At 45.4% G+C, this 24,671-nt stretch overlaps 1 protein-coding gene across 3 annotated transcripts in view; it reads left to right on the plus strand.

Moving 5' to 3' along the window:
- GRAP (GRB2 related adaptor protein) overlaps nt 1-24,671 on the plus strand; it is a 62,272-nt gene that overhangs the window by 20,130 nt on the left and 17,471 nt on the right. For all 3 annotated transcript variants that reach the window (XM_056535574.1, XM_056535575.1, XM_056535576.1), the window contains 2 exons: nt 519-616; nt 4,206-4,328. In XM_056535574.1, coding sequence (XP_056391549.1) covers nt 519-616; nt 4,206-4,328 — 221 coding nt within the window. The remainder of the gene's footprint in view (nt 1-518; nt 617-4,205; nt 4,329-24,671) is intronic.

Here is a 24,671-nt window from a genome sequence, read left to right on the forward strand (position 1 = left end):
CATATATTGTATACAGATCCTGTATAGTATACTGGTCTGTGTATAGTGGTTTTAGTCAGTACAGTATGGTGGTATTATACAGTTATTGTGTGATGGTATATATTTCCTCCTTGTATACTGGTATTATTGGTCATGGAAAATCTTACCTACCTTAAAGGGTTTATGTATAAAATGTAGTTTATTTTGTGTGTAGGGCTGGTGGAGGGATTTGGGTAGAATAGGGGCAGAAGTGTGACCCTTACATTTTTTTTGGTCCGGGGGCGCTGAGTGTTGTCAGTCCGCCCCTGTCAATGTTCACACCTTAATCCCACAGAGGTTAATGGCGTTCGCTTCAGGAGTATAGAATCTTTTTCTTTAAGCTTTTCTCTACTATTTGCCTTGCAATTTGACCAATTTTCATCTACTGTAAATACAGAGCGAATCCTTCTTACAGTCAGCCGGCTACAACCATAAATGGACGACTAAAATAAATGATGATTTGCTGTCAGAATTAACCCCTTTCATCCCCCCTCCTTTAGATTCTTAACATGGAGGACGACCAGAATTGGTACAAGGCCGAACTCTACGGCATGGAAGGTTACGTTCCCAAAAATTACATCAAAGTAAAACCCCACCCGTAAGTGTTTCTATCACATCTTCATCACATGCAACTAATAAAGAGAAGTATACAGCTAAACCTCCGCCCTCCGCTGATCACCCCCCCCCCCCCTGCTTCTTGGTAAATTCTAAGACGACATCTTATGATCTGTATTTCCCTGAAGACACAGATGTATAAATAAGAAACTGAAACCACAGCCGCCCGTACAAAATCTGTATTATATGTATTACTAGCGCTGAGTACATGGTATTACCCAGTCTTTCTTTGTAAACCTTGTGGGAGAGGAAAAGCAACGCTCTTCAGGAGACTGGGAAAGCTGGGTGGCACGCATAGCGTGCCACCCAGCTTTTCCAGTCTCCTGAAGAGCGAGCAGTGATTGGTTGCTCGTCCTCCCCGCACTTCTTCTTACTGCACTAGCGCTCCCTGCTCCCACACTGCTGTCTTCACTTTTCTGTTGGGGTGCAGTCACACGGCCGGCTGTCCCCATTTTTTATTTTTAGTTTTTTCCCGTTTAGGTTCCGTTGCTGCTGCTTGTAAATGGATTATAAACTGTTGTAAAATAATCCCATTGATGTCAATGGGATTTTTTTTTTTTTTTACAATCCTTTCACATCAGTTTGCACCCGTCTGCGCTCATTTCCGTTTTATTTATTAATTAATTTTTTTTTTTTTTACGGGAGAAAAGACGGTGCATACAGTAATTTTTTTTTTTCTCCCGTCAAAGGAAGAAAAAAAAAAACGGATACAGTAAATTTAACATTGAAGTCTATGGAAGATGGATGAGCCTTTAATGTCATCCGTTTGCATCAGTTTTTTCAATCTGTTTTTTGAGCATGCTCAGAACAAAAAAAAAACTTTTTTTTTTTTTTTTTGTTTATTAACTGAACAATAATGGATCCAAATGGATAACATCTGTTTGCATCCCTTATTGTCCGTTTTTTTTAAGTCCGTTTTTATTTTTGATGGGAGAACAACGGGACGGGTGTAGACGGCGGTGTGAACGCAGCCTTAGGGTACGTTCAGACGAGCGGATATTCCGCGCGTTTTACGCTGTGGATCTGCCGCGGAAGGACCTCCCATATGCTGCCTTTACATGTGCCTGCTCGGAGTGGCAATACGCCGCTACGAGCAGACACACTGGGATGTGCGAGTCGTGAGCGTGCGCAGTATACTCTCACATCGTGGCAGCTCTCTGCCTAGCTCATTGAGCCGGGTACACTGCGCATGTGCGGCGACTTGCACATCGCTTCAGTGTGTCTGCACGTAGCGGCGTATTGCCACTCCGAGCAGGCACATGTAAAGGCACCATACAGAGGGTCCTTCAGCGGTTGATCTTCAGCATAAAATACACTGTAAATCTGCTCGTTTGAACGTACCCATAGGCCCCTTTCACGCTACATAATTACTCCGTTTTCGAAGTTCCGTCAGAAAATCGGCAGTAAAACGGCAGTTACAAAATCCTATACGGCTGTTAGAAAAATCCCATAGACTGTAATGGGATTTTCTAATAGCCGTTTTAACCCGTTATAGCCCGTTTTTAATAACGGACGTTATTTTGTGACGGATAGTAACGGCAGAAATAGTTCATGAACTATTTCTCCCGCTACTATCTTCTGTCACAAAATAACGGGTTAAAACGGCTATTAGATGAATCCCATAGACTATAATGGGATTTTCTAACGGCCGTATAGAATTTTGTAACTGCCGTTTTTCTGACGGAACTTCAAAAACCGAGTAATAATGTAGAGTGAAAGGGGCCTTAGCCTGTAATAAATCTCCCCCCATCCCCTCTCCCGAACTATTCTCTGCACTTGCCTGTTGAACAGTTAAATCAAACTATACCATGATGTTGGTCCGGCGGCAGGATGTTTAATGGTAGGGTCACGGGGGACAGATCTGCAGCTTAATTTATGCTGCCTATCTGCCGATGGACCCTACAGTGTGCCTCCAGCTGTGCCTGCTCGTAGCAGAAATACGCCGCCACGAGCAGACACACACAGTGATTCGTGAGTCACCGCACACATGCACAATGTACTCGCACACATCGCGGCTGCTTTCCGCTTAGCTCAGGAAGCATGGGGGATGATTGTCTATACACTGCGCATGCGTGCGGCAGCTTACGGATCACTGTGTGTCTGCTCGTAGTGGCGGATCCATTCCGTGTGAACATACCCTAAATCTTACGGATAATCTCCAGAGTTTGAAAGTAATGAGATCAGGAGATGTTCCAGAAGTTCTGTTGACCTGCATGGGACTTCTGATACATCTACTGATCACATTACTTGGGCTGCAGAGAGTGAGAGAAACTCTACTTTATTATTGATAGTAACATGTACAAAGTTTAATGGAAATATCTCAAGCTGTTTGGAAGTACATATATATATGTGTGTATATACATCTATACACACTTACATATACATGCATATACTGTATACAAACATGCATGGATACATAAATACATATAGATGCATAAATACTTGAATAGTCATATATACATATAAAACATGTACATATATAGATACACTCATACATTCACGCATATATAAATACTTATATAGATACGCTGATACATACATATTATACACATACATACACTCATACATACTCAGAGAGATACACACACTTATACATACAAATAAGGCTGCTTTCACACGGCAGTCTAGACCCGTCCCGTTCTTTTCCCATCAAAAATAAAAAGGGACTTTAAAAAAACAACTGACAATAACTGATGCAAACTGATGTTATCAGTTTGGATCAGTTATTGTTCAGTTAATAAACAAAGAAATTTTTTTAAATTTTTTTTTTGTTCTGAGCATGCTCAGAAGTAAAAACTGATAAAAAAAAAAAAACGGATTGAAAAAATGGATGCAAACGAATGACATTAAAGGCTCATCTGTTTTCCATGGACTTCAATGTTAAATTTACTGTATATTTTTTTTTTGATGGGAGAAAAAATACTGCATGTAAAGTCTTTTCTCCCGTTAAAAAAATGTAAAAAGAAAAAAATGGAAATGAGCGCAGACGGGTGCAAACGGATGTGAAAGGATTGTAAATAAAAAAAAATCCCGATTAAATCAATGGGATTATTTTACAAGCGTTTGTAATCCGTTTACAAGCAGCAACAACGGAACCTAAACGGGGGGGGGGGGGGGGGGGAACTGGGGCAGACGGCCGTGTAAACGCACCCTAATAAATTCATATATAGATACTTATCTACATGCATAAATATGTAGATACACACGTGTGTGTGTGCGCGTGTGTGTGTGTATATGTATGTGTGTATGTATATGTGTGTGTATATATATATATATATATATATATATATATATATATATATATATATATATATATATATATATATATATATATTTTGCACTTACACATGTCTAGATCACTCTCTTAATGTAAGAGTTTCCCAATCAGGGTGCCTCCAGCTGTTGCAAAACTGGACTGCCAACAACATGCTAGGAGTTGTAATTTTGCAACAGCTGGAGGCACCCTGGTGTAGATGTTTTGTTTTTACCTACCATCATAGACCAAGTTATTTATCAATCATTATCCCATACCCACAGTCCGCTCTTCCTCACACGCTGTGTTCCCCGTACAGGTGGTATGGTGGCCGGATCTCCAGGGTAGTAGCAGAAGAAATCCTCTTGAACCGGAGGTTTACCGGAGCCTTCCTAATCCGAGAAAGCGAGAGCTCCCCGGGGGAATTCTCAATCTCTGTAAAGTAAGTCAGACCCATTCTGGTTTGAATTTTGAGGGGGGACTTTATCATTAGCGGCAGAGCGGTTTTCTTGTCTATTATAGGTGCCAATTTTTGGGTGTGCCCCATTTCTTTATTTATTTATTTTTTTATTGATAAATTTGGCTTAAGTACAAAAAAAAACTGATTAGCTGAAATCTGTGGTGTTCATATTTCTTGCAGCACCACCACAGGACAGTTTAGGTATTACACAGCTATCAGATTGCCAGGGAGTGGGAGATGTTGTTTATTAAAGCCCCCATCCAATCAGACGAGTAGATAAAGAGTCCAGAAAGCGCCGACTATTAAAGGGGTACTTTTTTATTTTTTATTTATACATTTTTTTAATCAGCTGGTGTCAGAAAGTTAAACCAGTTGATTAGCTGCTATATACTACAGCGAAAGCTTTTTGGATTTCTTTTTTTTTTTTTTCTGACCCCAGTGCTCTCTGCTGACACCTCTGTCCGTAACAGGAACTGTCCAGAACAGGAACAAATCCCCATAGCAAACCTCTCCTGCTCTGGACAGTTCCTGATACAGACAGAGGTGTCAGCAGAGAGCATTGTGGTAAAAAACAAAAAAAACTAAAACGTTCTCTGTAGTATACAGCCACTAATAAGTACTGGAAGGATAAAGATTTTTTAATAGAAGCAATTTACAAATCTGTTTAACTTTTTGGCAACAATTGATTAAAAAAATTTTTTTTTCCCACCGGAGTACCCCTTTTAAAAGGGGACCCTGTGAAGGATAGGACATATCTAGAACAAGTCGTGGATCCTGGAAATTCAGAAATACAGGAACTCCCCATTAGAGGGCAGGATAGGAGTGCGGTTGTTCTCTTCCAGTATAAACCACTAGCCGGAGTGCCAGAAACAACTATGATTCACAATGATTATTTTCAACCATACAAACATCAATATAATTATATTTCAACTAAGGTGCCTCCAGCTGTTGCAAAACTACAACTCCCAGCCTGCCTGGACAGCCTTTGGCTGTCCAGGCAGGCTGGAAGTTGTAGTTTTGCAAACACTGCTCTGGAGGACCTCTCCTGTCCTGTATCCCACTAATAACACATTTGAATGGACATTGTGTAATACTTTATTTCACCTGTGGGAGCGCTGCAGGGAAATTTACATGGACACTTACTTCCAGGCTTCCCAACAGATAAGAGCTGATGTTTTGAGGTCTTAGCTCGGGGGGCACTGTGGGATCAGTTTATTATTTACCAAACTTTCAACCGAAGCGGAGAACCCCTTTAAAGCATTAATGGGGTACTCCGCCCCTAAACATCTTAGGGGATAAGATGTTCGACGGCAGGAAGTCCGGCCACTGGGACCCCCCGCAATCTCCTGGTTGGCCTGGAGCTTATGTTCGTGACGTCACGCCCCCTCTCTACTCATGTCTATGTACATGTGTGGTGGTCGCTAGAGATGAGCGAACTTACAGTAAATTCGATTCGTCGTGAACTTCTCGGCTCGGCAGTTGATGACTTATCCTGCGTAAATTAGTTCAGCTTTCAGGTGCTCCGGTGGGCTGGAAAAGGTGGATACAGTCCTAGGAGACTCTTTCCTAGGAATGTGTCCACCTTTTCCAGCCCACCGGAGCACCGGAAAGCTGAACTAATTTACGCAGGATAAGTCATCAACTGCCGAGCCGAGAAGTTTGTGACGAATCGAATTTACTGTAAGTTCGCTCATCTCTAGTGGTTGCCTTGAGGGTGTGAGTGGTGGTTATAAAGGGTGTTATTAACCCTTGTCAGTCGTGACGCCAGGGTGTGGGTTAAATGCTAAGTGTATTGGCCTATCGCCACCCTTCGCCAGGACGATAGGTGTTTGCAGAATAAAGTATTGTCCACAACCAGAGCTTCGCTGAAAACTTGCATAAACTTTACTGAAGATTTTCTGTAACATGCGAACATAAGAACAGTCTTTGTACAGAGTCTATGAATCGCTTGGCTGAGATTGACCGTTGGTTGGGACTTCTAGTAAGTTCTTTAATTTGTAGGGATTTAGTATGTGCAGATCCGCTGGATATAGGGTTATATTTAGGTCCAGGGTCCTTGCGAATAATTGCGGAGAATTTAGAAGTGCTATTCAGCCGAGGCCGCAAGGCTTTGGCCTAGGAATTGTCGTTGAAAGTTGCGGAGGTCCTACCTCATTCAGTGACAGCAACCCGAGAGACAGAATAATGGCCGCAGCTCCCTTTATATGGGCAGGGGCGGCCCGTTCTAGGATTGGTCCACGCCATCTGTCAATCAGCCTCACAAAGCATTGTGGGTATCACATGGCCTATGAACCTCCAAAGGTCCTTTGCATTAACCATAGAGACTAAACCTCGTCACGTGACCCGCAGGTCCTGCGACGCTAGCGCAAGGTAAGTACACTTTTTATATACATTTACCTTAACAATATATTCACTACCTAAGGGGTGGCTAGGGGAAGACTAGACCTGAGGACCCCACAGTTCCTAGGAACTCTGACTTTGGGGACACATATCAAGGTACGGTATGTAATACGGTACCGGGACACCACACACGGCAGTCACCCCTCCTCCCTTAGACATAAATGGAGGGGACGTGACAGCTGTAGTCGCCCGTCATCGGACACGGAGCGAAGTTCGCTCCGTGCACCAGATGACTGAGGCGCCGGGCTAGAGATGACGGGGGGGGGGGGGGGGGGGGGGGAGAACCTGATGGGCAAGACAGTCCTATTACCCTTCATGAGAGCTCTTGTTGTACTAGTGACTCCCCAGCTGTTGCAGAACTACAAGGCCCAGCATGCCCTGAAAACCAAAGGCTTGTTTAGATAGGGCCACAGGCGGGTAAACACGGGCTTCGTGAGAGAGCAGAGCATGATGGGAGTTGGAGTTGTGCAACACCAAAAGAGCCACTTGTTGGGCCACGGCTATGATGACTTTGTAGTCTCTTCTTAAAGGGCCAGTGCCCTGAATAACTATATTGAGGTGCTCTTGCTCTTTAAGCTCTTTTTGGATTTTTGCATCTGAAAAATAATTTTAAAAAAATTCACGTCCCCCCCCCCCTCCCCCCCCCCCCCCCCTAACAACCGAGAACCTGTCTGCGGAATACAAGTTCTTATCTGCCATCTTATCTTACCATCACAAACCGCATTAAAACAATATTTATAACCGGGTTTCCCAACCAGGGTGCCTCTAGCTGTTGCAAAACTACAACTCCCAGCATGCCCGGACAGCCGAAGGCTGTCCGGGCATGCTGGGAGTTGTAGTTTCGCAACAGCTGGAGGCACACTAGTTGGGAAACACTGCCTTATAACCTACAAATTCCCATATAAGGGAGATTTTAAATATATATATTTTTTTTTTGGCAAGGTAATTGCCCCTTCTATGTAATGCCCCTGTTCTGCCAGCAGGGGTCAGTGACATCAGATTGGGGGGGGGGGAGGTGACACATTCTTAATAACTTTTAAAGAAAATCGTATAATATAATGGTTGTTTACAGCCCAGCGCCGCTCGTGTGACTTCCTCTACAGCTAATGCGTCCGGAATGTGCGCCGCGCCACACCGTGCCACTCAGGAGTATAATAGTTATAGAGTTAACCCTTGGTCTGATGCCAGGCCTCGGTGATTGTCCGGATTAGTTCCTCAATCCGATTCCCTGTAATGAGAATTTTATTCACCATTTTCCAATGAGTCAGTGTCTAAATAGGCGCCGCATTAATCTCCCTTTTATAGCGGGCGGCACAGATCACCGTGTTGCCGCTGCCAGGTACCTGTAGTGGCGTTGATGAACAATGGGCGTATGTCATTGTCAGTGATCAGCACAGCTAGAGAGCGGAGCATCAAACCTGCAGTCATAACGACGTACATAATACGGTAATACCCCATGTAAAATTTCCCCATAATAGTGCCAGCTAGAGTGCCCCCCCCCTTAAGGGTGGCAATGGAGCCCCAAAGCGGTGCTTGCGCAGTGCACCCATGACTAACGCCATGTGCCAAAAGCAGCATCACCATACCAGCAAGATTGTCCCATAACAATGGCTGGAACTGTTACGGGGTACTGTGGCATAGCTATGGGGGACATTGTGACACTGCTTTTGGGACATTTATGGGATACTATGGCATTGTTCACTGGTGCACTGTGACATTGTTTTGGGGACAAAATGGCTAGAACTGTTTTAGGGTACTGTGGCATTAAAGGGGTACTCCGGTGGAAATTTTATTTATTTATTTTTTATTTATTTTTTTTTTAAATCCACTGGTGCCAGATTTGTAAATTACTTCTATAAAAAAAAAAAAAAAAATCTTAATCCTTCCAGTACTTATTAGCTGCTGAATACTACAGAGGAAATTATTTTTCTTTTTGGAACATAGCGCTCTCTGCTGACATCACGAGCACAGTGCTCTCTGCTGACATCTCTGTCCATTTTAGGAACTGTCCAGAGCAGCATATGTTTTCTATGGGGGATTTTCCTCCTACTCTGGACAGTTCTAAAAATGGACAGAGGTGTCAGCAGAGAGCACTGTGCTCGTGATTTCAGCAGAGAGCACTGGGTTCCAAAAAGAAAAGAATTTCCTCTGTAGTATCAGCAGCTGATAAGTACTGGAAGGATTAAGATTTTTTTTTTAATAGAAGTAATTTACAAATCTGTTTTAATTTTCTAGCACCAGTTGATTTAAAAAAAATAATAATTTTTTTTCTACCGGAGTATTAAATAATGCCAGCTAGAATGCTCCCATAACCGTACAAGTTAGAATGTAAGCGAAACCAACATCAGAGTAACAATGACAGATAAAATGCCCCATAAGGCGGGGTTCACATCACGTTTTTGCAGTACAGTTCACATATACGTTTTCATATATATATATATATATATATATATATATATATATATATATATATATATATAATCGCTATCTATCCGTATACATTGACTCTCCATTGAAAACTGTATGCCAAATGATGCATCAGGTTGTTACCGTTTTTCCATTGGATTGCACGACTCCGCCCCCGTGTGACATCATGCCCCGCCTCCTCAATGCAAGGCTATGGGAGGCGGCGTGACTGCCCCTTTAACATGAACCTGAGTTCTGAGTCACCGGACCAGGAGCGGGAAACCAGTATTACCAAACCCCCTATAAATAGAGCCGCCCACCATGGGTCCCCCTCCACACCCTGCCAGGTATCAGGTTGTTGTGCCTGGATCAGCTCCAGGTGTGTGAATACGATCCTATCGCCTGTATATAAATGATCCCAGTATTATAGATGGGGTGGAGTGACGTATGGCACAGATAAATCTGCCCACAGATTTGCCGCCCCGCTGGGAAGTGACGGTATCTACAAGTGGGTGGTGTCGTACTATATCATGTAAATCTTGGATGAGTAATCAGATGGCAATGCTAAGAATAGAGACAGGGCTCGTCTGAGATGGCATTGCTAATTGTCCTGGGATTAATTACCCACAAAACTTTGCAATTCCCGGTCGACTAAGATTGGCACATTCAGCTGTAGTTTGGAGAATAGGTTTGGAAATTGCGTATTTATCAAAGTTTAGACTCCAAAATCCTGGAATATTTTAAAGGAATAGAAAAAACGGCGCCACCCCTGTTCTCAGGTTGTGTGTGGTATTACAACACGGCTCCATTCCCTTCAATGGAACTGAGCTGCAATACCACACACAGCCTGAGGATAGGGGGTGATGCTGTTTTTTTTAAAGAAATTAGTTCCGTTTTTCTATTACTGGATAACCCCTTCATGTCCAGCCCGTTCCTGCCAGGAACTCCCATAAGAGTCACCGAAAAATCCCTCTGATGCAAATAGGCATTACCTCCGGTTCGTAAGAAAGTCCCTAAAAACCAGAATTAGAAATTCTAAACACCCCACTCTTCACACCAGAGCATTGTTTCCTAATCGGGGTGTCTCCAGCTGTTGCAAAACTACAACTCCCAGCATGCCCGGACAGCCGTTGGCTGTCCGGGAATGCTGGGAGTTGTAGTTTTGCAACATCATGGAAGAGATCGGTCACGCTGTCTTAGGCCTTATTCACACTACGGAATATCCACCCAGAGATATTCCTTGCGGAGTCTCCATCTGCTGCCGGAGTCAATCGGCTCTAGGACTGGGTAGACCTGCGGCGTCACCATTGACGGCAATGCAGTCCGCGCAGGATTCCGGCAAAAGAATGAACATGTTCATTCTCTTTGGCGGGTCCGGAATCCTGAATTTCCGCGGCGGAAATTTTGCAGTGCGAATGAGTCAACTGTAAACCCATTCACGCCAATGTTGGAATCTACCGCTGGAATGTTCCGCTGTATGAATCTGTGTGGCGCGGATCCACAGCGTATTTTACGCTGCGGATTCGCCGCCGAAGGACACCTACATGGTGCCTTTTTAGATGTGCCTGCACGGAGTGGCACACAACGCCGCTACGAGCAGACTCACTGCTGTGATGTGCGAGTCACCGTGCATGCGCTGTGTACTCGCACACATTGCGGCAGCTCCCCCTGCTCTGTGCTAGGCCGCGCAGCCATGATGTGCAAGTATACTGCGACTCGCACATCGCAGTGTGTCTGCTCGTAGAGGCCTATTGCCGCTCTGAGCGGGCACATCTAAAGGCACCCTGTAGCGGTCCTTCGGCGGTGGATCTGCAGCGTAAAATGGATCCGCTCATCTGAACGAACCCTTAGGCCGGTTTCACACTACGGAATCTCAGGAAGGACGGAATCGGGACGGAGATTCCGAGTGTGGGCGGCGCCGACTGATTCAGTCAGCACTAGGACCACGCAGACTTTGCTGTCCCCATAGACGGCAATGTCTGCAGAGAGGAGATCCGCTAGAACATTGATAGAGTTCAGTGTTTTGGCAGAATTTTTCGAGGGGATTTTGCGGGCGGTAAGTCCGCCTCGAAAACTCTGCAGTGGGTCTCTACTACCCCTGAAATTCCACAGTGTGAAACTGGCCTTAGGGTCTGTTCACACAGAGTTCAGTGAGGGAAATTTAAAACAGAAATAATCCTCAATCAGCGGAAATTTACCACAGACATAGGCGCCGTCCCACTGACAAACAAAGCTTCTCTGGTCGATTGCGCGTGTGAAATCTTTCACCTCCGGAATCCAATTCCTCCCCGAAAGTTCCGTCAAGGATGTTCCGCCACGTGAACGGGGCACCGCAAAACCCATCGAAATCTATGGGAGGGTGCTGCAAGGTGGATTTTGTTTTCTCGTTGAATATCGTGAATGGGGCCTTATAATAAGGGTTTCTTTGTTGCCCACGCCGGCACCGTGCTTCACAGGAACCCCACAAGAGCATCCTCACACATTTCCACCCCAGTGATTGCCTTCCTCAGGTCCAAACATAAAGTTCACTCTCTGTGTGCCGAAACGCGTCGTCCGTTGTCAAATAAAATAATTGTCCTGTGCTGGCTCAAGTCTCTCCATTTGTGACCACTTTCGTGCAGCGCCTCCAAGTCCGTTTTTTTCCCCCAATATCCACAATTTGTTGCCCATAGCAACCAATCACAGCTCTGGGAAAATGAAAGTTGTGCTCTGGTTGCTATGGGCAACAAAGACTACCTAAGACAGCATGAAAAAAATCTCTGTTTTTGTCTGCCATTTTCAAGGTCTCTGCTTGCTGTCAGTGAATGGGAACATTCTCATTCACTTTTAGCGGCTAAAAACTTGTCTTAGTGATGTCCAAATAAGACATGTACATGAGTAAGTTGGACTAGTCCAGTGGTCTCCAAATTGTGCACCTCCAGCTGTTGCAGAAGTCCATACCTCCCGTTTTTGGGATCATGTCCCGCTTCTGAATTAAACTTTCCGGCTGTACAAGCAAACACTGCAGAGCTGGGAAGTTTAATTAGAACCACAACACGTTACTCACAGAGAAGGGGAGGCAGGTCACATGATCGTTCAGTGACCAATCAGGAAGCAGCACCACCAGGACACCAGGGCTCTAGTGTTCAGCTGTGCGCTCCTATTCCGCTGCCAGGAGTCTGAAACTGCAGCCTAAAGTCCAGCAGGAGCAGGAGCAGGAGCAGGACCTCCATCAGGGTAGAACAGACTGCAGCAGGGGCCCGGGCCAAATGTCTGCAGGCTGATCTGCAGGATGCTAGGTGAGCCTGGGGAGATGATCTGCAGGATGCTAGGTGAGCCTTATGCCTGGTGAGATGATCTGCAGGATGATAGGTGGGCCTTATGCCTGGGGAGATGATCTGCAGGATGCTAGGTGAGCCTTATGCCTGGTGAGATGATCTGCAGGATGCTAGGTGAGCCTTATGCCTGGGGAGATGATCTGCAGGATGCTAGGTGAGCCTTATGCCTGGTGAGATGATCTGCAGGATGCTAGGTGAGCCTTATGCCTGGTGAGATGATCTGCAGGATGCTAGGTGAGCCTTATGCCTGGGGAGATGATCTGCAGGATGCTAGGTGAGCCTTATGCCTGGTGAGATGGGGCGAGCGGGTCATAGGGGTTTTCGACAACTGCAGGAGGCACAATATGGGTCAGGTCACCTGCGTATCCGCAGCGTAAAATACCCTGCGGATACGTTGTGTTACCCTACCCTTTCAGAAGTGCGAATTTTGGGCGTGGTTAGGGGTGTGGCTGAGGGCGTGGCTTGTTCCTCTTTGCTCGAAGCATAAGTTGGGAGGTATGGCAAAACTACAACTCCCAGCATACAGCCAACGGCTTTCTGGGCATGCTGGGAGCTTTAAAACAGCTGGAGGTTGACAGTTTGGAGACCAGTGGGGTCAGTATTTTACAAGGGGAACATCTATGAACTTCATTTTAAAGTCAATGGGCTCTGTTGGTGTCCATCATGCAGCTGATCAGGTGGCTCTGTTCCTTTTTTTTCGTTCTTCTGCGCCTAGTTGTAGCCTCCGCAGATGTGAACTCAGCCTTAGGTGGCGGCTTACGACAGGACCTGATAACCATTAGGTGCAATGTCACAATGCGCCATTCCGATCTTCACGTCACATGGCCAAAGTCGTCCTGTAGTCCTAGCGGCAGAATTGTCCTCCGCCGAAATTCCTCAGTGTGAACGGATCTCGCGGAAGACCCATTCACACTGATGTTAATGTTAACTGCGCGGAATTCCGCAGTGTGAACGTACCCTTAGTCTCGCCAAGGATTTTAACTATTTCTAGATTTCCCTAAATCTCATCCAGCTTAACCTGGATGAGATATGAGCTTCCTGCAACCACATACGACAGGTACCTTGGGAAAATATAGCGATCCCAGACCACCGTTACTTTCACAGCTGTGTTTCCCAACCAGGGTGGCTCCAGCTGTTGCAAAACTACAACTCCAAGCATGCCCGGACAGCCACCGGCTGTCCGGACATGCTTGGAGTTGTAGTTTTGCAACAGCTGGGGGCACCCTGGTTGAGAAACCCTGGCCCGCAGTGTTTGTCAGTTTTAGGCTTTTGCCTGAGGCTGCATTCACGCCACGTTTTTGCAGTACAGTTCCCGTATCAGGTTTTTGATGAAAAATGGATTTCTCAAAACCCGACTAAACTGTATCAAAACGTGTGTACAAATTTTAACCCCTATAAGGTTTGAAAAATGATGTCCGGTTGCATCTTCGAAAAAAAAAGTGTACGTTTTTTAACTTTTCATTCAATTATGAATAAAGTTTCACTTGAAATTTCAAGAAAAAAAAATGTGCAAAGTAAAAAACTGGTGCAAACCGGATGGAACCGTACGCACATACGGTTCTGTACGGTTCCCATTGACTCCCATGTTTAAAAAAAAAAAAAAAAAGTATACGGTTTAAAGGGGTTATCCAGGGAAAAACTTTTTTTTTTATATCAACTGGCTCCAGAAAGTTATACAGATTTGTAAATGACTTCTATTAAAAAATCTTAATCCTTTCAGTACTTATGAGCTTCTGAAGTTAAGGTTGTTCTTTTCTGTCTAAGTGCTCTCTGATGACACGTGTCTCGGGAACCGCCCAGTTTAGAAGAGGTTGGCTATGGGGATTTGCTTCTAAACGGGGCCGGTTCCCGAGACAGGTGTCAGAGAGCACTTAGACAGAAAAGAACAACCTTAACTTCAGAAGCTCATAAGTACTGAAAGGATTAAGATTTTTTAATAGAAGTAAGGCTGGGTTCACACTACGTTTTTCAACTACGGTTCCCGCATACGTTTTCTATCAAAAACCGTATGGGAAAAATGGATGGAACAGTATGGGAAAAAGTAAACCGTATGCGTTTTTAAACAGTATACTGTTTTTATAAGTGCATACAGTTCCGTCAGTTTATATAGAAAAAAAAAACATACGTTTTTGAAAATTTTGTCCATTTTTAATGGGTGGGGACTTTAGGATTCAAATGCGCATGTGCAAAGTAAAAACGTATACGTTTTTCCCGTATGGAACTGTATACATGTGCGTTTCCAATTGACGTCCATGTAAAAAAAAACGGAGACAAAATCGTGGTCAACCACAGTTTTGACTCCGGTTTAAAAACCGTACTGCAACCGCATACGTTTTTTTTTAACATGGACGTCAATGGGAAACGCACATGTATACGGTTCCATACGGGAAAAACATATACGTTTTTACTTTGCACATGCGCATTTGAATCCTAAAGTCCCCACCCAAGACCCCTCCCGTTAAAAATGGACAAAATTTTCAAAAACGTAAGGTTTTTTTTTTCTATAAAAACTGACATAACTGTATGCACTTTTAAAAAACAGTATACTGTTTAAAAACGCATACGGTTTACTTTTTCCCATACTGGTCCATCCATTTTTTTCCCATACGGTTTTTGATAGAAAACGTATGAGGGAACCGTAGTTGAAAAATGTAGTGTGAACCCAGCCTAATTTACAAATCTGTTTAACTTTCTGGAGCCAGTTGATATATATATATAAAAAAAAAAAAGTTTTTTCCTGGATAACCCCTTTAATACGGTTTTCACCCGGACCAAACCGAGGTAAGCTACAGTTTTGGGGAGGGGGAAACCCGGACAAGACGCAAAACTGATGTAACTGGATGCGTTGTTTGGCATCCGGTTTTCAATGGAGAGTCAATGCTTACGGTTTTCAATAGGTTCCATACGGTTTTCACATTGAAAACGTATACGGGAACTGTATTGCAAAAACGTGGTGTGAATGCAGCCTTACAGACAGGAAAGGTGGGATGACATGTTTTGTATAGATTTTTAGAGATTGCAGCTATTATTGTGTTACATCACCCTTTCAGTGTTTGGATAAGTAATGGGCACATAGCTTGTTGAAGGTAGGGCGACCTGGGTTGAGTGGAGGTACTATATGTGATGGTCTCGTGACCTTTCCCAAAAACGTTCTGATCCACAATGATGTATTTTCATACCTCCCCGGAGCGATGCTGATGCCACAAGCTAATTGCCGGGTGACACTTATCGATCACAATGTTCCCGTCTGCAGTCTCTTCGCTCCTGTTCGTAAGCGTCGTAAACAAATGAAATTCTGATTTATGACGCTCCACCTCATGTCACCTGCCAAAACAGATACATCCCCGAATATTGGAGGCAATTAGCTCACGGCAATCTTCACACAGGATAAACAGGCAAGGTGTTATTCTACGGGATAATGTCAAACCAAACAGTGTTAAGTCATCTGTGTAGTCATCCAAGGATGCACTGTGGTCCCTGGCTGACTAACAATGGAACGGAGAAGTCATATGGGGTTACAGCGGATGAGGATGAGAGCAGGGTAATGCGGGACCATTGCTTCTCATCTGCGCTGAAGACGATCAACATTTCACTTTGTAGCGGTGACCTGTAGTGGAATACACTGGTCTTTGTATTATAGATCCCTCAGGATAAAGTGACCCTTAGGATGATGTGTGATCTTTGTTACATCATAATTCTGGATCCGACCTCATTATGTGCCAATTTGTTGGCTTCAACTTCCTTCCATCTTTTATATAAGTGGTGTTTCTCAGGTTGCACGTATCGTTTGGGTCTTTAGACTTCTCACTGATGCATTTGTGGTGCCACGGGGTGGTGTTAGGAGAAATACCTGATCACTTCGTGACGCCAGGGCACCGTTATCCTACACACTGACATCAGGTTACAGAGAACTGTCTTTACTGAGCTGGTGCAGATGGTAATACACATACAGCTGGCTTTGGGTGAAAGAGTGCAGCGTAACCCATTGGGAGCCCTGTTGCCTTGCTGGGACTTGTGGCGCTTACACCAAACAGATTAATACTGACATGGGAGACGGAAAGATGAATCCTGGTAGCTGGGGTCCTGTCAAGGTATTGAAGCCTTTTCTGCTGGGGTATGAACTTCCACCGTGCGAGTGATCCGTGCAGAATGACCAGCTTGAATACATTTGATCTGGGCCTTCCCTTGAGACTTCCACACACAACACACTTGAACCACACTGTTGCTCAGACTTGCACTAGGCTCAACTGGCCTAAGACTCTCAACTGGGCCAACTCCTCCCCCACTACACTATATGGGTGAAAATTTAGGGGTTCATATTGTCAGGTAGGGTCATATGGGGTTAACTGCTCTTTTAAAGGAGTAGTCCAGTGGTGAAAAACGTATCCCCTATCCTAAGGATAGGGGATAAGTTTGAGATCGCAGGAGGTCCGACCGCTGGGGCCCCCTGCAATCTCTCTGTACAGGGGTCAGGCTCTCCGGCCAGATAGCGGGTGTCAACCCCCGCACGAAGCGGCGGCTGACACGCCCCCTCAATACATCGCTATGGCAGAGCCGTAGATTGCCGAAGGCAGCACTCCGGCTCTGCCATAGAGTTGTATTGAGGGGGCGTGTCGGCCGCCGCTTCGTGCGGGGGGTCGACACGCCCCCTTCGCACAGGCTGTCGGGGCCCCATACAGGAGATCGCGGGGGGCCCCAGCGGTTGGACCCCCCGCGATCTGCAACTTATCCCCTATCCTTAGGATAGGGGATAAGTTATTCACCACTTGTTCACTACTGGACTACTCCTTTTAAGGGTTCAGTAACACAGGAATAACACATATACATACAACAGTAATACAGTCATGGCCGTAAATGTTGGCACCCCTGAAATTTCTCAAGAAAATGAAGTATTTCTCACAGAAAAGGATTGCAGTAACACATGTTTATTCCCTTTGTGTGTATTGAAACCAAAAAGGGAGGAAAAAAGCAAATTGGACATAATGTCACCAAACTCCAAAAATGGGCTGGACAAAATTGTCTCCCTTTCAAAATTGTGAATAAATAAGATTGTTTCAGGCATGTGATGCTCCATTAAACTCACCTGGGGCAAGTAACAGGTGCGGGCAATATAAAAATCACACCTGAAAGCAGATAAAAAGGAGAGAAGTTCACTTAGTCTTTGCATTGTGTGCCTGTGTGTGCCACACTAAGCATGGACAACAGAAAGAGGAGAAGAAAACTGTCTGAGGACTTGAGAACCAAAATTGTGGAAAAATATCAACAATCTCAAGGTTACAAGTCCATCTCCAGAGATCTAGATTTGCCTTTGTCCACAGTGCGCAACATTATCAAGAAGTTGTCAACCGATGGCACTGTAGCCAATCTCCCTGGGCGTTAATGGAAGAGAAAAAATGATGAAAGGTGTCAACGCAGGATAGTCCGGATGGTGAATAAGCAGCCCCAAACAAGTTCCAAAGATATTGAAGCTGTCCTGCAGGCTAAGGAAGCATCAGTGTCAGCGTGAACTATCCGTCAAAATTTTAATTAAATGAAACTCTATGGCAGGAGACACAGGAGGACCCCACTGCTGACAGAGACATAAAAAGCAAGACAACATTTTGCCAAAATGAACTTGAGTAACCAAAATCCTTCTGGGAAAACGTCTTGTGGACAGATGAGACCAAGATGGAGCTTTTTGGTAAAGCACATCATTCTACTGTTTACCGAAAACGGAATGAGGCCTACAAAGAGAGGAACACAGAACCTACAGTGAAATATGGTGGAGGTCAATGATGTTTTGGGTTGTTTTGCTGCCTCTGGCACTGGGGGCCTTGAATGTGGTAATCCTCAGATTTCATGATGCTTTGTACAAAGGATTTTGGGTTGCACTGTACAGCCCAGTGTCAGAAAGCTGGGTTTGCGTCCGAGATCTTGGGTCTTCCAGCAGGACAATTACCCCAAACATACATCAAAAAGAACCCAGAAATGGATGACAACAAAGCGCTGGAGAGTTCTGAAGTGTCAGCAATGAGTCCAGATCTAAATCCCATTGATCACCTGTGGAGAGATCTTAAAATTTCTGTTGGGTAAAGGCGCCTTCCAATAAGAGACCTGGAGCAGTTTGCAACGGAAGAGTGGTTCAACATTCCGGCTGAGAGGTGTAAGAAGCTTATTGATGGTTATAGAAAGTGACTGATTTCAGTTATTTATTTTCCAAAGGGTGTGCAACCAAATATTAAGTTTAAGGGTGCCAATAATTTTGTCCAGGCCACTTTTGGAGTTTGGTGACATTATGTCCAATTAGTTTTTTTTCCTCCCTTTTTTGGTTTAGTTCCAATACACACAAAGGGAATAAACATGTGTATAGCAAAACATGTGTTACTGCAATCCTTTTCTGTGGGAAATATTTCAGGGGTGCCAACATTTAAGACCATGACTGTATAATTCAGACAAATAATTATTATTTGGCAATAGAATGTGAACATAACAGGTCTCTCTGGGCCCAACACAATGTGCTACCAAGCTGCCCGAAACAGTCCAAAGCCGCAGGACAGATGTTGGGGCTGGGACACCACACATTCATGACTCTTGTGGTCTTCTCCATCCATCTTGGAAATCCTTTTCCCACTGAACTAGTTATTCCCATACTACATCCAGGATATGATCTATCTTTCAGTCTGGCCAATAGTGTGTCATGTGGTTGAAAAGACTTGGCTTAAAGCCAAGGGGTTGTCCAGGATTGGAAACACATGACTGCTTTTTTTCCATAAACGGTACCACGGCTGGCCAGAGGTTGTGTGTGGTATTAACAGTCGGCCCCATTCACTTCCATGAAGCTAAGCAGACACAACCTTTGGCCTGGTGTGATGCTGTCGGCTCAGCTGAACATGCATGTCTTTTCAATGGGGAGAATTGAGCCACTGTCAGACACCTCGGTCCCAACCGGAGTTTTCTGGTGGTGGCTTATCTTCAGGGAGAACAAAAGGATCAGGCATTAAAATTCTACATGGCTGGTCCAGTCTACATGGCTGGAATTAAAATTCTACATGGCTGGTTTCCAGGGCTTAAGGGTGTCGCCATCCAGATAAAATAATTGATCAGTTCAACTGTGGATTTTCACCAATGGAGGGCATTTAGGCAAGGGTCTACTAGTCTGTAGGTTGATCAGAACCCTAATGCCTTCAGAGTACCGGAATATCTTCCAATGGGCAGAGGCTGTAACTCAATAATTACCCTCAAAGGCTCCTGCAGAAGAAAACACCATTTGGAGCTGCCCTTCAAGTCCATTACTTGCCCCAGGGGTCTATTGCTTATGGCAGTGATCCCCAATCTGTCGCTTTCGTGTTTTTGCAAAACAAGTTGTGGTTTCTCGACAGGAGATGAATAGTTTCAGTTTATGGTATAGGATCTTATTGATGATATGGCCGTACCCATGGTGGCTGTTTTAGGGTCACTTTCTCCCTGTGATCAGTCAACTCCAGCCGTGTTGATTAGCAGAGAGATTTAATGCACATGTATACAGGTGGGTGTTCTTACATGCAGAGAAACCGCTCCGCAGAAGAAAATCATACCCCAAAATAGATTACAGCCCTTTATGGCAACACTCTAAGTGTGAGCTGATTGGCTAAGGAACCCCGGTGGTTCATGGTGTATAACTTTATTACCAATCACAGGGTTCCTTTTTACACTTTTTTTTTTTTTCTTATCATAGAAAAAGCTTGTTATCCAACAAAACCCTCATTATTTACCAAGGTCATTAGGATAGTTTTTGAGCATCACTGGGCGCTGGCCAGAACTAAGACAATGGTTAATAGAAAATAGATAAAACCGGCCAACACCATCTAAAGTTATACTAAAATATACGATTCTTTTGTATGTCGGGGCAATCGCATAAACGGCTATCCGGCAGCGCAGACTGCTTCAGCTGCCACCGGATAGCTGTTTAAGGTGCCCTGTGTGCTCCGGTGATGGTCACTCAGCTGTCTCCGGCACTTGAGACCGTTCTCTTTAGGATCCCCTGCATTGCTGTCGCTCTCCTTCGTCGTCGTCATGTCGCCGCGCACACCGTCCCGTCATCGAATAGGAGCGGCATGCGCAGCAACGTGATGAAGAGCGACTATCCCGGGCAGCAGAGACGGAGCGGCGGGTACGCGGCAACAGCTATGGAAGGAGACATCCAGGGCAGCGGTGACGGTCCGGAGCGGCAGGGACAGGTGAGTGTAACTTCCTATTCTTTCCATTGCACGGATCCCTCAACATACGATGGTTTCAACTAACGATGGTTCATTTGGAACGGATTACCATCGTATGTTGAGGGACCACAGTATAAGTACATTCTGGGTGGAATTGCTTTCTAGCATCTGACATCCACCTCTCTAACCTTCAGATGACAGTTCAGAGGTTTTGGCCCTTGGATGTGACATGGCGGTCCTCCCTCTGTGGCTTTGATCGGAGCTGTACGGGATTAACCACATCAATGCTGACACTAAGCCGTGCATTGTGTTTTACATCTCATAAAACGTTTACGATGCCTGTCATGTAGCTGTGAGCTCATCACTCAGACACGCTCTACAGCTGGTGCCCGGGCTTCATGTGCCTACTGCTGCCTGACGTGGCGTCCTCTGACCCCCCCCCCCCCCCCCCTCTCTCCATCGTGGACAGATTTTACTAGCGTAAACAAACATGGAACCCACTGGGTGGATCCATGAATCCTCTTAACCTACATGAGTCACCCCAAGCATCCAGTCCATTGTTTGCTTGTATAACCCCATCTCCTGGAGGCTCTTCCAGGGCAGGTCCTCCCGGCTGTCAGTGCCCTCCAGTCCAGATTTATTGCTGGCAAAATAAAGTCAAGAACCTGATCCCTGAGGAATACAATGTCTTATTGTTTAGAAAGTAGAGCTGCAATGACGTGTGCATGAGCTTAACACAACAGCACGTCTCTCCTGTCTGGGGTCGCCACCTTTCTTGCCAAAAAATACCGGCCATGCTAATTTGCAGAATTAATTATATATGCGTGACATCACAGGATACTCGTATGCGGGGAAAATGTCCTAATCTGACCCTATAACCTTTTTTATTTCTCCCTATACGGGCCTGTATGAGGGCTCATTTTTTTTTCTTTTTTTTGCGCCACGATCTGTAGTTAACAGTACCATTTTTTTTGTTTTGATGTGACTTTTTGATCGCCTATTTTTTATTAAATTCGTGGGTTGCCGTTAGTTACTAATAGGGATCGACCGATTATCGGTATGGCCGATATTATCGGCCGATATTCACGATTTTGGACGTTATCGGTATCTGCAAATACTTTGACGATAAACCGCGGCGGCGGTCTCTGGGCAGAGGATAGGCGGGGGGGGGGGGGGGGGGGGGGGGGCAGCGGCGGTGGTGGGACTCAGGAGGACCCCAGGACAGGCAGGGGGAGAGAAGTGGGCGGGGGCAGTCTCTGGCCAGAGGATGGGGGGGGGGTTGGACTCGGGAGGACCCCCGGACAGGCAGGGGGACAGAAGCAGGTGACAGCGGCTGCGGTCTCTTCTGGCCCCGCAAATGCCGCTGCAGTTCATTGATCTAAAGTGCCCGCTTTAAATCAATGATCTGCAGCCGCTTCTTCGGGGGGTGGGGGTGGAGAAATAGCCGATAACTTATACCGGAATATCGGTATAAGTTATCGGCTATTGGCCTGAAAGGCCACAGATTATCGGTATCGGCCCTAAAAAATATACCGGTCGATCCCTAGTTACTAACTACAACTCCCAGCATGCCCTGATACAGCCTGTGGCTCAGCAGCTGCCCCAAACGAAAACTACAACTCCCAGCATGTTGGACTATATAGTAGTATATAGTATAGGTCAGTGTTTCCCAAACTGGGGCGCCTCCAGCTGTTGCAAAACTACAACTCCCAGCATGCCCGGACAGCCAACGGCTGTCCGGGCATGTTGGGAGTTGTAGTTTTGCAACAGCTGGAGGCACTCTGGTTGGAAAATACTGATATAGGTTATGGTGCAACATTATGGGAGTTGGGGGGATTGGTTGGACAAATACCGGCCATTGCATTGCCGGTATTTTTATACTAAAAATACCGGCCGGGGGCAATAATACCGGCTGTGATGGTAAAATACCGGCCAGGTGGCAACCCTACTTCTGCCCTCGTAGTTTGTTACAATATATCAGTGCAGGTCTAATTTATCTGGCTCACAGAGGATTGTCTGGATACATCTGTGACATTCCCTAAGCTGTCTCTAATGTCTCTCGTGTATGTCCCGTAGACTCCCAAAGGCCGCACACCGCCATGTTTACCCCAGATCTGTCAATGAGCAATAAGACGTGTGCAGCCCATAATTTTGAAATAATCTATCGGGAAACTATATAGAAAATTCCCCTTGTAAAAAATGAAAGGAGCAGGTTCAGACAACATAGCAGAGCTGAGCTGTGGATTAGTCACCGGGCTGCGGACTCCACCGTGTACACACTGCATGCTACACCTACTACACACCTGTCTGATCACAATGGGGGCCGCCATTTTGGCTGAGCCAGTATATGTACCATATCGTTATACTGAATGAATGCCGATTCTAATATACAACATACGCTTTTGTGGTGGCCCAGTAGAGGAGTTGTACCCTAGCTGTCCTGTCAGGCAGCCTCCCTGCGGTGTCCCCTGGGCCCCCCGCTTCTGTTCCCCTTGGTCAGTCATTGTTATGCTATGTAATGTATATAAAATATTGTAGCTTTAAGAACATCTGTCATGTGATTGTAACCCAATGAGGTATCAGTGACCATGTGACCGAAGGGTGACCTATGGGACCCCACCAGAGTTTCCCCCATATAAACCCTGGGAGGAGTCTCTTCGTTCTCTTCTCTTTGGAGACTAAGGGGAAGATTTATCAAAACCTGTGCAGAGGAAAAGTTCCTGAGTTGCCCATAGCAACCAATCAGATCGCTTCTTTCATTTTTAATAAGGCCTCTGCAAAATGAAAGAAGCGATCTGATTGGTTGCTATGGGCAACTGGGCAACTTTTCCTCTGGACAGGTTTTGATAAATCTCCCCTTAAGTCTTGGCTGAGGTCCAGTGCAGTCAAGTCCTAAGAGTGTCTGGAGTCCAGAGGAGGCCACAAGTCAACCACACAGCCACCAGTCTACCAGTCCACAACCCCCAGGTCCCAGTCAGAGCCTGGTAAGCTACAAACGGGGTATAGTCAGTCCCAGTCAAGTCAGTCAAAGTCAACCTGTCCTCAGTCAGCGTGGCCTGCACCAAAATTGTCCCAATCCACTGCAAGTCCCAACAATCCCTAAGGTCTCTGAAGTCACTGGTCACCTCCGTGGGCCTGACTACACTGTATAGACTATTCCACCTGTCTAACTCAGTAAAGCTACTGTGGTTCCATAACTCTGCATCGGAGTAGTTATTGCCCCCGTGCCTAGCCCAGGACCCAGCGATATATCTTTAGGTGGTATTGAGGATGAACCACGCCCTGGCGTCATGAATACAAGGGGTTAATGCCATCTGCCCCTAGGGTAATTCCATCTGCCCTCATCACTCCCTCTACCACACTTTCCCCTTTTTTTAGCATCTGGTTGTGTGTCTGCTTTTGAGGATGGGGACAATCATTGTATCTGCCATTACAGCTCTTACAGGGGTTCTAATGACATCACTGACCACTCGGTGCATTTATAATGACATCACTGACCACTCGGTGCACCTATAATGACATCACTGACCACTCGATGCATTTATAATGACATCACTGACCACTCGGTGCACCTATAATGACATCACTGACCACTCGGTGCACCTATAATGACATCACTGACCACTCGGTGCACCTATAACATCATTGACCACTCAGTGCACCTATGACATCACTGACCACATGGTGCACTTATAATGACATCACTGACCACTCGGTGCACCTATGACATCACTGACTACTTGATGCACCTATGACATCTCTGACCACTTGGTGCACTTATATCACTGACCACCCAGTGCCCTAATGACATCACTAACCACTCGATGCAACTATAATGACATCACTAACCACTCGATGCAACTATAATGACATCACTGACCACTCGGTGCACCTATACTGACATCACTGACCACTCTGCACTTATGACATCACTGGCCACCCGGTGCATTTATAATGACATCACTGACCACATGGTGCTCCTATAATGACATCACTGACCACATGGTGCACCTATAATGACATTACTG

The sequence above is a fragment of the Hyla sarda genome, chromosome 8 (genome assembly GCF_029499605.1).
Source record: "Hyla sarda isolate aHylSar1 chromosome 8, aHylSar1.hap1, whole genome shotgun sequence".
NCBI classification, from domain to species: Eukaryota; Metazoa; Chordata; class Amphibia; order Anura; family Hylidae; genus Hyla; species Hyla sarda.